Here is a 13,735-nt window from a genome sequence, read left to right as displayed (position 1 = left end):
CACTGGAGCAAGCTGCAAGGTCCAGGTGTAGGGGCCCCCTTCCATGGTCCTTGTAGCCATTACTCCCTCTTTTCTCTCCTTTTGTTTATTTGTTCCGCTGTGAAATGGATCCAAAAAAGAAAAACACTTTTGCTGGAAATGTCTTTTTTGGACATTTTTCTATACCTAAGTGCAGTCTCGAAATGGAGAGAAATAAAAGGTTCAACATATGCAAAATAACGAAATAAGGCAAGGCATATTCACACCCAAAACAAATTAGCACCACTTTACAGAGTTTTTCAGAGAAGCACTACTTTTGTTTTCTGGTCTTTCTTTGAACATTATTTTCCCCGGGTGGGGAAGTGCACCATTCCTGGAGGTACTGCAATGCCCAATTGCTGGGTGGATTGAAAAACTAAATGTGTACTGTGGTTCTTTGTTCACGGATGTGGTCTTTTTAAACAATACCGCTTAAGTTTTGTAAGGATACAAGTAATGGACATTGAAACGGGTCCCTTCTGTGCCCTTTAGTAAACTTAAACTTTTCAGGCAAAAGCACTCACTGATTTCTGAATAATAAGAGCAAAAGCATTAAGGTAACCATGTTGTTCCTTCTTGCGTTAATTAATCTTACATTCCAATGGGTTTTAGCTTTATCCAGGATGTTACTTTCTTTTTTAGTAAGCATATGACTAAAAATGTCTAGTGGGTAATTTGAACTGAGTCGCATCCATGTGTTTAAAGCGAGGCACAATTGGGTTGTAGTTGAAGGCAGTGCGAGTTTCTCTCAATAGGATGTGACACTGGGGAACCAGGTGCAGCCTTCATGACCAGTCCACCAAACCACTCTCCTGAGGGATCACATTCCCATGCTGAACCTTAGAAGGCCCCTCTAGACCTTATAAGCCCTGGTGTCTCAGCACCAGCAGGTGGACCCTAGCAGTGTCAAGTATGGGTTAACCTTGAAGGCCTGTCCACCACAATCCATTCTGAAGTTCACCTCCAGTCTTGCGGCAGGCCTACGAAGAAGCAAACCTTAAAGCAAGTGTCACTCTGTTCACAGGACCCTAGAGCAGGGAGGCTGTAGGACGGTGCGACCGGTGAGATCGCACTGAGCGCTGACTTCGGGTGGGGGAGTCATGTTTGCAAGTATGTCATGTTTTTAAAAGCACTTGCTACCTCCTTGCTGGACTCCAGCAATTATCGGCAACAATAAAAATGTAATAACTCTGGTGATTGTTCTTCCTAGAGAGAGAGATGGAGCTTTGTCAAGTGTATGCATTTGGATAGAAATCAATTCTGGTTATTAAAGAGAACCCCCAACCATGGTATTACATTTTAAGTTCAGAGTTTTTGTTTCTCCAGACCAATGACTATTAAACTATACTGCCTACTAGTATGATTGTCATGTGACTACTACACCTTGTAGTCCTTTGTCTTGTATAACATTTCCTATACAGTGATTTATTGTGTGTGATATAAAGTGCGCTGCCACCCAACACTGGAATCAGTGGCGCTGTAAATCAAATTAAATGCATTTGAGCGAGAATGTGGTTATGCACACTTGAGGGGCACTGTTAAAGAGTGGCAGTGAAGGAATCTGTGGCAGAGGGAGTCATTGGTGAGTACTAACAAACTTTGTCGCACAAGGCTCCACCAGCGCTAAAGACGGCAAGGTTAAAAATAATTACTAAGTATTAATGTCATCCTAAGGTGGCACAATAATGGAATGGGAAGATAACTGAGCCTTTTGAAATTTGGGACTATAGCCATGGTGTAAGGGGTTTTCACTTGTTTAATTGTATATTTTGATTGATCCCACCTCTCATTTCCTCAACAGGACCTCTCCCCTTTATGAGACAGAACTAGAATTTGTTATCATGCACTCATCTGGAAACAATCAGTTAACATGGATGTTAGACCTGTCTGGCTTTTTGGCGAAGTCCCTCCTAGTTATTATTTATTTTGTCCCCTTTTTGCCCCTCATACCCTTGATAATTTTTTTTGTCTACTGACTTTTTGTAGGTGTTGGCCAGGGGGATAGGTGTTCTTTCTCCCCCTCATAAACTTTTACCTCAGGCCCAGAGGCCTGTTCTGACAGGAAAGTTGGCACCACCTAAAATGGTGGCCACCAACTGCCCTAACTGTCACACACAGAACTTGGCCATAGGCTAGAATAGGGCATTCTAGAACCTTCTGGTCCATTCTGGACCACTGAGAGGGCAGCCTATATAAGGCGGAATGCTGGACAGCCATTTTGTCTGTCAGTGAGGAGCAGCTAGAGTGAAGGCTGAGGTCTAGTGGGGGTAGGATTTTGAAGGGTGGTTTCCTCTACAAGAGTAGCCCTCTGTCAAGGTTTTCCCACCTCCTATGTCCTGTTGTCCTAGCCAAGTTAGCTCATCCTGCTGATCCTGGACAGATAGGTGAAGGGGTTAATTCTAGTAGTCTTGGGAGCTGAGCTGAGAGTTCCCCTGTGCCCCTAGTCTGCCCAGTAAGGAGGAATAGGGGGTTAGTGCTAAGAAAGTACATTTTGGCTTTATCCTGAAGGAGCCCCCCCCCTCCTCTTCGTTTTAGTGAAGAAAGGAAATATCTTCACTGAACAACTGTCATATTTCCTTACCATTGACTGGTCCTGTGGCGTGTGGCAAGCCCCTCTGCCTGTTGAGTGGAAGGTGTGAGGTGAACTGGGAGCGGGACCTCTTAAACACCGATCGCGCTCTGTGCCAGCACCCTCCCGGGATCCACTGAGCCTGAGAAGCCTGGCGAGGCTTCCCTTTGTGAGCGGGACCCCGGGGGCGCCTATCGCGCTTGAGCCGCGTTGCCGGTAGCGACCCCGTCCTGAAGAAACTGAAGGAGTCATTGCGCACGCCCCGTCTGAGGCAGCTATCCCCGGAAGGAGGGGCAGAGAGGTGAGCAGGCCCGAGAGTGTAGCGTCTCTCCCTGGAGCGGGATCAGTGGGAGACGGCCTCGGCAAGAGCGCTTCCGCGCATGCTCGCCGGAGAAGTGACTGCGGAGACCAGCGCTGAGGAGAGGCGCCGGAGGGTTCTTTGGCTGGCTGAGTAATCAGCTCGCTTCTTCCTGCTCGAGCGCCGCGTTGAGGAGCCGGCCCGGGTAGGGAGGAAGAGTTACAAGGCCCGGCAGAGGTCTGGGGGTTTTGTGGTGCCGCCCTGATTATTTCCAACGCGAGTGCAGCGCGGAGGAGTCGGCCTGGGGCAAGAGAGAGCCTCTTCAGTCTTGGTTCTCCGGGCCCTCGCGCCTGTTAATCCTTTACTTCTGGTGCAGAACTATCCAACAACAGCAGTCACAAGTAAGGAGGTAGCGACGTGGGGGATTGACTTCCACAGGTTTAATTGGATATAAATTAAGACTCTGACTCTGGGAGTACAGCGTCTATGAGGAATCCCTGTCAGGGTTCATTCTATTTACAACAGTTCTATAGAAAGGTGTCTTAAGTGGTGCTTAAACAATTTCTTCCTGAACAGGAATAGAGAGAGGACTGTAATGTTATCCCTGTAAAAGAAAATGTTGTTCTAATCTGTTTTGAGTGCTGATCTGGCCAAAAATACAAAGTAATACAGTGATAAGAAATGTTATACAGTAAACAGAGTACAGTAGAAGCCTAACTGAGCTAAAACAAGTGTCAGAGTTACCTACTAGTTTTGGTTAAGTGATCTATCTATTCTATAAATGCTGGTGGTCATGAGGATTTAGAATTGGGAAGGACTTCTGCTATATTCCACACAAACTGAAGTGTAATTGAATTGTGAATCCTAGAGTAATAAGTGTAAGAGTACTGACAAGTTAATTGATTAATTGCTTAGCAGTTTAGTAATATAATTGCTGGTACTAAAGTGACCTGAAATGTTCTGAGCTATTTATATTTGAGAACAGAGAGTATATTATTTTTATATAAAGCAGTACGTATTTTCACACATTTTTGGTGTAGTGTTTTCTTTTTGAGTGCTATTGCGTGGAATTACTTTTGGGTGGTCTGCAACCTTTACACTGTGCCTCTGATATGCTAGTCTTGCCCTAGGCCAGGCTACCCCAGTTCCAACAATGGAGTAAAAAATACCCATCTTTGTGAGACCTGCACCAAGCTTTTCCATCCAAAGTGACAAATGTAACCCATTTGATACGGTTTTGATATATATGGATTTATTTCATTTGTATATTTATCTTTTTGTCCATGTTACTGTTATCAACATTAGGTCTCTTCAGTGATGCCGAATAAGATCAACAGTCCTGTGATGTCACTTTCTGTGAGGTCACTTGTTGTGATTTTACATGCAAATTAGAGGGGCCTCACATCTTAGCTTTCGCCCAGGGACCCAGAAGTTCTAGGACCATACCTGCCTATTAAACCATGAAAAAATGCACAGTTTCTGTGCCTTCATTTGCAAACCTGCACTGCTCAGGGTCCCGCGAGTGGAACGTCTCCAAGGTGTAGATCCCTCGGGGGCACGTGGAGCTAGTTCTGCAAGTGAGAGTCAGTGTCCCCGCTCTAGCCCCGGCCTAGTATTTTAATTCATTTATTTAATGCATTTTTATACAGCGCAGACTTTACCCCAAGGCCTCAGAGTGTTTTAAAATAGAACCAAGTACGTTACATGAGGAGATTTACATAATTACATGTTACAGATACAAACGGGATAGTTGAAAAAGAAAACAAATTAAGAGGTGGCAATCACAAAAAAAAAACACACACATTAGGCTTAGGTTTGTACAGGCACAGAATACATATTTACAACATTAGGCTCAGGCTATTGCCAAGCAGCCTTGATGTACATGAAAAGGGATGTATTAATTCTGGAAGAGTCTTTGGAAGAGAAGAGATCTGAGGTCTGTTTTGAAAGTCCAGGTAGAGGTGGTGGTTCGGAGTAATGGAGGAAGCCAGTTCCAGATTCTAACTGCATTGCCTGAGAAGAATTGAGTCATAGATCTTTCCCTTTTGAAACTAGGGGGCTCGAGCAATACGTTTTCAACATTACGTGAAGGTCTAGAGCCGCCTGAGATTTTAAGTTTATTTGCCAGGTATCGAGTGGATGAAGTGTGTAAGGCTTTGGGGTGGTACAGGCAGTCTTGTAAATTGACCTTGCTCCGATGGGAAGCCATCAAAGAGAAATCAGTATGGGTGTGATGTGATCATTTCTTTTGGCATCATAAATAAAATGAGTCTTTGAATGAAGTACGGGTTTAGGAGGGAAAAGGTGGGATTTGGGGAGGCTAGCAAGGAAAGAATTGCAATAGTCTAATCTAGAGAAAACGAGAGATGGGACCAATGTTTTTAGGTCTTGCTCCGGAAAGAATTGTCAAATCCCCCAGATAAGGCACAGTTGGTAACATGCATTCTTTGCAATGGAATTGATGTGGGAATGTAGATTGAAGCACACACAAGAAGATGATGGACGGAGTGCTGAATCATTTCAGACACTCACCCCCATTCACAGATCGGATTTGAATGCATCATCGTCCTGTAGCTCACTTCGCCACCTCAGTTCAGACCCAGCTATATGCAAATCAGTCTTGACCCTGTGCCTCATGGAAACAGTCCAGCCCTAACTGCCAAGCCAGGTTTTCCCTGAACCGGAAACAAGCATCCCGGGACCGTTTTCGGGGTAACACCCCTCTTCAGCCAGACTAGCTTGAATCCAGTTGCAAAGTGAGCAAGGGACCAACGTCTGGGCATACCCTGCTAACTTAGGGCAAACATAGCACACACAAGGAGATGATAGACTGAGTGCTGAAACTTTTCAGACACTCAACCCCAGTCGCAGATCTAAGTTGAATGCATCATCGTTCTTTAGCTCACTTCGCCACCTCAGTTCAGACCCAGCTATATGCAAATCGGTCTTGACCTTGTGACTCATGGGAACAGTACAGCCCGAACTGCCAAGCCAGGTCTTACCTGAACCGGAAACAAGTTGTACTTGGGTGAATGTATGACATTGTTCTGCATTCTGTCCATCAATTGTTCTCTTTGCGTTTGTCACCCTGAGTGGGACAGGTATGCCCAGAAGTGGGTCCTGTGCTCTCCATGCCACTGGAGTCAAGCTATCCTGGCTGATTAGGGATGAAACCCTGAAACCGGTCCTAGGATGACTGTTTCCAGTCCAGGGAGGATCTGGGCTGGCAGTTCAGGCTGGACTGTTCCCATTGGGCACAGGGTCAAGACTGATTTTCATATGGCAGGGTTCAAACGGGAATGGCAGGGTGAGCACAAAAACAATGCATTTAGGCCCAGATCTCTGTACTGGGGTGAATGTATGAAATTGTTATGCTTTCTGTCCATCAATTGTTCTTACTGGGAGTGTAGATTGAGCCTTTCGTCTAGTATGACACATAGGGATTTAGCGCGGTTGACACCGATAGGTTTGTGGTTAAGTAAATTCAGCTTATCCATCCAAGATTGAACAGGAGGAGGAGAGAGTGAGGTAGAGAGAAGGAGGAATTCCGTTTTGGAAGGATTCAGAAAGAGTTGATGGGCTGACATCCAAATTTGTATAGAGTTGAGAGTGGTATTGAGATGCTGTGTGCGGAAGACACCGTAAGGTAGATTTGGGTGTCATCAGCATAGTACCTTTACACATCTCTTTGCTGCTGCACCAAATTCCAGTTGCCTGTGCGGTTGATCTCTGCATCCTTCTGCTCCCCTGCGACCTCCGGTCACTGCCACAGGTCTGCCACAGTGCTCTTTGTGCATCCAGGGTCTCTAGCGAGTTCCATGCTTGCTAGGAGTCTGTAAAGAAGTGGGACTTGCTTCTGTGCAATATTTTAAGTATCGCTGGGAAGCCCATCAAATAGTTGAAGTTGAAGTTTCAAAATATTAGTATTGCTTTGGACCTGTATCATGAAATCAGGCAACATCACCACCGTCTCTTTGTGGTCTCAGGTTTCCTGCAGGAGAGCGTCCCAGTCCCTATAATTGAGAAGGACTAAATATAATGGTCCTAGGTGGACAGCCAGCAACTCCTCAGCAGTGCCAATCTCTGCACCGCTCCTTTCTGTGCCCCCGGAGGGTGCCGCTGCCCATTTGCGGGCTGCCACCTTTGTCATGGGCCTCAGGGTAGCCTGGGTGCCATCTCGGAATCTGCTGTCCATGTACACTCATGGGACCCATCGATCAAGGTGGCAATAATCCATAAAAGAGGCAGCTGTATTGCAAGTGTTGGGAGTCTGACGTTCAGATGTGATGCGGACATCTTGATGGATGGCGGGCGTGGGAGTCCGAGCTCCGGCCTCTGTGCCTCAAGGCATCACTGCTGGTCACGCCTCCTACTACGGCTTTGCTGCTGGCCACGCCTCCTACTTTTCTCCTGACCACTCTTTCTGATGAGATCCTAAGTCTCTTTTAGAATCAGTGGACCCTTGTTCTGCAGGTAGTTCCTGTGGCACACATACCCTGCCAGCACCCAGAGCACAGATGACTGTCCCAGAAGTCTCAGGCAGAGCTGGTCAGGTGCTGGAAAGTGGTACAATGCACACATAGCATACTGGAGCATTGAAGCATTTATTGCCCAAGAAAATGTAAAAAGAGCATGGTAAAAGAAACAGCACAAAAAGATAAAAAAACGAAATATACATGATATAGGCCTGCAGATGGAACTTCGGAGTGCAAGAGAAGCAGTATGTGCTTGAAAAAGACTGGTGGAAAAAAACGGAATTGTTGATCATGTGTTCTACTGCAGGGATGGGGGCATGCACAGTACTGCAGCACATGGCTCTGTATTAACAGGAGTAAAAGCAGGTTCTGATTTCTTCACGAGAAAGCAGGGTTACCAAACTTGAGAATGAGAAAGAGTTATGATGAAAGAATAAATGAATGAAAAACAAGTAAACCTATCAAAAGAACGAACGGCCTAATAGCCAATAGAAGACATAATATTGGGTTAACAAATAAAAAAAACAAAATTTGGAATACATTGGACTTGATCTTTGTTAACCAATGTTATTCACAGTGTGCACAGCACAATCCAGGTTTGCTTGATCCAGTGAGAATTGTGAGCAAATCTTTGCAGATACTGAGATATACAAAAGCTTTATTGTTAAAATATGTGCGTTTTATGCTTACCAGTAGCATCTTGTAAACCAGGCAAATGTTGCAGAACGTCAAAGGTTTGTTGATATAAACTCTTCTCTATTAACTGATGTGCGATCCTGCAAAGCAGGTTATGTCTATTCAGGACCTCCATTCTTTCACAAGGCCAGAGAGGTGTACTTATTACCCATTCTGATTCTGTCGGAAAACAGGTTAGAAGACTCAATAAATAAGTAAGAAAATAAACAGCTTTTTCAGTCATCGATAAGGGGAAATTAATAACAAGAGTTGGCTTTAGGCAGATACTCTACAAAGATAGAAATAGGAAGGACATATTAAACCTTAGTATTGTTATTTATATTACACTCTGCACAGAATATGAACATATGTTTCATACTTTTCTATTTAGGCTTCAATCATTTTTACTGAGAAATATACACAACGAACAAGTTACTTCCATCAGTAACACTCTTCCTGGGGGATACTGTAACTAACAGCAGATTTCTTGCCTTTGAATACTCCCCAGGCGCCAGAAGGGGTCTGTAAATTGATACCATGAACTTTAGGTACATACCTAATTGGGAATTGGGTCACCTTTTTTCGCAAAATGGATGCTGCTGCCACAGACACGAGTCTGACCTTCTGCAGCTGGACGAAACTCCGGCAAGGGAGGCCTGGACAATAGGTTTCCTGTCGAGGGAGATGCTAGCACCTCCCTAGACAGCCTGTAGTGTATTGGGGCAGGGTGGGCTCAATGGAAAGATGCTTTTCCAGACACTGCCTGGGGCACACAAGCTGCTCAATGCAAAGCCCGGTTCAAACCAGTTGCTGGGGCACTCCAGCCCCAGCTCTGGCACAAAACTGGACAAAGGGAAAGGGGTGTAACCACCCCCTTCCCAGGTTCCACCCATAGGAGGGACCTAGCAGGTAATCCTGCCCCTTAGATTAGTATAAAGATACGAGCTGTGTCTAGAGACATTAGATTATCCTGGACTGAAACTCTGAAACGAAACTCTTGGACCTTCGACGTTCCATATCGACTGGAAGACTGAAGACATCTCCCTTGGGGTCAAGGAGTGACCACCCTGTGCAAACAGGCACCACCAGTAACTTGCCGGTTTGCTTTGTTGACGCTCCAGCGGAACCCGAAGACTCAGCGACTCAGGAACTGGACTTCCAGACTTCTCCGACTCCGATCAACATCCACAGCAAAGCTAAGAGCCATGGCAAACACGAGAGACGTGGGACCGGACACCCTGGACTACCTGCTTTTTGCTAACCGTGCAGCTTCAGAGGTATCCTCGAAGTTGTGCATTGGGGTTTGAGAAGCCCCAGACCCGAGCGCCATTTGCACCGAAGCTCAGCCCTCCACACTCCACGAGTGCCGCTTGGGGCCTGCTCCTGCATTTCAGCTCGACGCGTCTTCCTGGTTGCTAGCCCGTTGGCTATTGAGCCCTCCGAAGACTTCCTTTTGAAACTACACCGCTTGCCTGGTTGCTCTGGGCTTGCTCCAGCTTCCCTGCGAAGGAGAAGCTCCCCAGACCTTGCTGGTCTGAACTGAAGCCAATCTTCCCTTCCTGCGTGGATTGCGTTTGCCAAGGCTTGTTGGGTCCAATCCGAATACCGACACCGCAGTCAACAAGATCCTTTGTGGGACAGCTTGAATCCAGCTCCTGGTCGTCGTCGACGCCTCCTGGTCCTTGTGGCTGCAGAGACAAGCTTCACCTTCACCTGAAGCACTCGACATCGCCTGGTTCCTTTCTGGTCACTGGCTAGTGACCCAGACTCTGTCTCCTCTGCTTTCAGGTTCTTAACATCTTCGATCCACCCTTGGATCCACCCGGACACTTTTCTCCTGGTCGCCTGCAGCACTTCTTTGCAGCTCTCCATAGGAAACAACTACCAAACCCGACACAAAAAGACACCTATGCACCTGGCTTCCACGGGAGCACTACTCCTAGTTTAACAGGGTTTTACCGTAGTCCATCCGGAAGTGTCCTTAATCTACTACTTTGTAACTTTTACGTTCCCATTATAACTTTATGGTAGCTCGCGTGTGTGTTTAGACACTGCACACGTCTCCCGTGGGCCTCCTACTTCCAATCCCTTGGTTGTTCAGTGTAGCCCCAGCGATTCCCTAGGCTCAAGGCCTACTCACTATTCCTGAAGTGGTTCTTATACCACTTACTTAGTATATGGTTCGTGAGGCCTCTAGGGCAGAATTGTATTTGTGCAACTTAAAGTATGCTTATTGAGTAACTTGTACTGTATCTCGATCTCTGACCTCATAAAGAGTTCAGAGGGGTTGTGTTAGTAATAAATACATATATATTTTGTATATACCTTGTGTGGTGTCTTCATTTGATATTCAAGGGATTATAATTGGTAAAACAGCTTGCTTCACATTCTTTCTGAAGTTTTAGCCTAAGGCTGCTGGTCCATGCTACCACTAGGATAGCTGATCTATATGGTTGACTTTACAACCACCATCATAAGGGTCGTTTAGACTGGTGCAAGGTGCCCACTAGAATAGTGGACATCATATACCAGGCTAACTTCTCACATTGGTGTGCAGCGGTTGGGATAAGAGCTTGCTGTTTTACCACATAATCTTAAGATATCATTTGAAAGATCACATTAAGGTACCTAGAGGTACATATAAATCAAGTCTTAGAATACTTAAGTTCTACTGAACTTAGTTGTTGTAGAGCAAAGGGCCTAGCACACCCTGACTACAACTCCTAGGGAGGTTTAGTAGATAACACTTAGTGTAGGTAGGTGCACACACCACACCTCACTAGAAAATGTCATTAAGAGGAGATCCTAGTGGATCTCTCCCTGTAGGAGATGGCCCTCCCAGGGCACCTTCTCCCTATGATACATTTACTTTTATCGAACTTAGAAGTTTATGTTCACTCAGGAAACTGAGACAAGGACAGAGTCCAATTCTGAGACACCTGATAGATCTTTTAGTGGAGTTTGATGCTGAGAAAAGCAGAAACATCAGGACAGACAGGTAGTGGGGGGGGGGGGGGGGGGGGGGGGGGGGGAGGGGGGGCATTCCTCAACAAAATATTCCCATGAGGACAATCAAGGGGGTACTGATGATGAAGAGGATGCTGATCAGGTCCAAGTTGGAGAACTGAAGCAGGTCAACCTAAGCCTACATGGGGCTGGAGAGGGCAGAGTCCCATCCAGGCCCCCAAGCAGGCTTAACACTGAGCACAGGAGGAGGAGGTCATTCTCTACAGAATCCCACCACTCTGGTGACTCAATAGGGTCCGATGTCTCAGCTGTCAGGAGAATGACTTCCCCTGAGAGAAGAGAGCATGAGGCTAGGATGTGGGAAACCAAGCTTAAAATCAAAAGGCAAGAAATTGCCCTTGAGAAAGAGACACTGGCTCTTGAAGGAGAGAGAAAATTGTGTGGACTAGAGTCCACTGGGGGCAGCAATATCCATAGACATAGGGAAAGGTCAAAAGACCATAGAAACCTAAGTAAGATTGTCCCTCCCTACCAGAGTGGAGATGACATCCACAAGTGGACAACTGCTTTGGAGAGGGCCTGCAAAGTACAGCAGGTACCCCAAAGTCAGTGGGCAGCAATCTTATGGCTCTCCTTTTCAGAAAATGGTAGACAAGCTCCTCACAGTTAGTGATGAGGATGCTAACAACTACACTGTCCTGAAGAGTGCTCTGATAGATGGGTTTGGCTTAACCACTGAACAGTATAGATTGCTGTTCAGAGACACCCAGAAGAGACAGACTCAGGACTGGACTGACTTTGTAGATTGTGTCACTAAGGCCCTGGAAGGCTGGTTACTGGGCAGTAAGGTCAAAGACTATACAGGATTGTATAATTTGATTATGAGAGAACAAATTCCTAATAACTGTCAGAACCAGATATTGCATCAACACCTGATTGACTCTGATCTGACCTCTCCCCAAGAATTGGGAAAGAAGGCAGACAAATGGGTCAGAACCAGGATGAAGCAGAACGTACAGAACCAAGGTGGTGATCAGAAGAAGCAAGACCAAAAGGGTGGGGAGAAACAAAAGACCAGACGTCTTCGCCAGGTCCCCAAAAAGCTTCTAATGAGGGGGGATCCAAGAAATCCAAAAATAAAGAAGGTCCAAAGAAACCCTGGTGCACTTTTTGTAAAAGTAATACTCACTAGACCAGTGATTGCACCAAGAAGGAGGCAGCTCCAGCCACCATTGCCCCTAAGGCAACTGTTCCCCCTAGTACAGCTAATAGTGGTGGTTCTCAACAGAAAGGTGTAGTAGGGTTAACCCTGGGAACTGAGATGGATTCTGGCCTAGTCAGAATACCAACTCAAGCTGTTCTTGTCTGTGATGTGGACATGGCTATGTCCTCTACTGTGAGCCACAGTAACCTGGGCAAGTACAGACAGACTCCTTTGATTAATAATAAAGTGGCTCAGGCCTACAGGGACACATGTGTCAGTGTCAACATGGTGGCGCCTAACTTTGTGGACCCTGGACAGATAATACTAGATGACAATTACCTAGTGACCAATGTAAGCCATATCACTACCACCCACAGTATGGCAATTGTTAATTTCTCCTGGGGAGGGGTAACTGGCCTCAAAAGAGTTGTTGTAAGTTCAGACCTCTCTGTAGAATGTTTGTTGGGCAATGATCTGGAATCTTCAGTCTGGTCTGAAGTGGAGTATATGGCTCATGCAGAGATGCTGGGCATATCAGCACATGTTCTTGCTGTGACCAGGTCACAGGCCAAAAAGTGCAAAACTGAACAGGCACTGGATCCTGAAACTATGGACCAGTTGCCTACCAAGAGAAAGAGCAGTAGGGTTAAGGCAGTGCCTTCCCCTTGCCTCAGGATGAGGATCAGTCTTCCCAGGAAGCTGACTGTGAGACCCAAGAAGGAACTGTCCTAGAAGAGCTTGAGCCTGATCAGGTTGAGTTTCTTGTGACAGGGGGACCTTCAATGGCAGACCTGAGGCAGGCGCAATTGGACTGCCCCTCTCTTGAACCCCCTCAGACAGCAAGCTGCTGCTGAGGCTGCTGGGAATGACACAGGTACCCATAGAACTTATTGGGATGAAGGGCTCCTGTATTCAGAGGCTAGAGACCCCAAGCCTGGTGCTTCCAGGAGGTTGGTCATACCTTTGGCATTCAGGGGCTTCCTTCTTACCTTATCCCATGATATTCCCTTAGCAGGACATCTTGGCCAGAACAAGACTTGGGACAGGCTTGTCCCTCACTTTCACTGGCCCCACATGTCAGAAGATACCAAGGAGTTTTGTTGGACCAATGGATCCCCAAACAGCATCTGGGCACAGGTTTATTCTGGTGGTAGTGGATCTTGCCACTAGATACACAGAAGCTATTCTCCTAAGGACCACAACAGCCCCTGTTGTGGCAAGAGCCCTCCTGGGAGTTTTCTCAAGAGTGGGTTTTCCGAAGGAGATTGTCTCAGATAGAGCTGCAAACTTTATGTCTGGGTACCTAACTGCTATGTGGAAAGAGTGGGGAGCGAACTAAAAGTTCACCACGCCCTACCATCTACAGTGTAATGCTCTGGTGGAAAGATTTAACAAGACCTTAAAGGGCATGATCAAGGGTTTACCTGAAAAGCTTAGGCGAAGATGGGACATCCTTCTGCCCTGCATTTTGTTTGCTTACAGAGAGGTCCCACAGAAGGGGGTTGGCTACAGCCCTTTTGAACTTCTGT

At 46.3% G+C, this 13,735-nt stretch overlaps 1 protein-coding gene across 1 annotated transcript in view; it reads right to left on the bottom strand.

Annotated features, from left to right (window-relative positions):
* Window positions 1–13,735, bottom strand: part of TOPAZ1 (testis and ovary specific TOPAZ 1) — a 1,918,280-nt gene that overhangs the window by 257,712 nt on the left and 1,646,833 nt on the right. Inside the window, exon 17 of the mRNA XM_086942092.1 lies at window positions 8,051–8,215. Within this exon, the coding sequence (XP_086798218.1) occupies window positions 8,051–8,215 (165 nt within the window). The remainder of the gene's footprint in view (window positions 1–8,050; window positions 8,216–13,735) is intronic.

The sequence above is a fragment of the Lissotriton vulgaris genome, chromosome 10, assembly GCF_964263255.1.
Source record: "Lissotriton vulgaris chromosome 10, aLisVul1.2, whole genome shotgun sequence".
NCBI classification, from domain to species: Eukaryota; Metazoa; Chordata; class Amphibia; order Caudata; family Salamandridae; genus Lissotriton; species Lissotriton vulgaris.
Note: the sequence above shows the minus strand (reverse complement) of the source record. Positions and strands in the feature narration are given on the sequence as shown.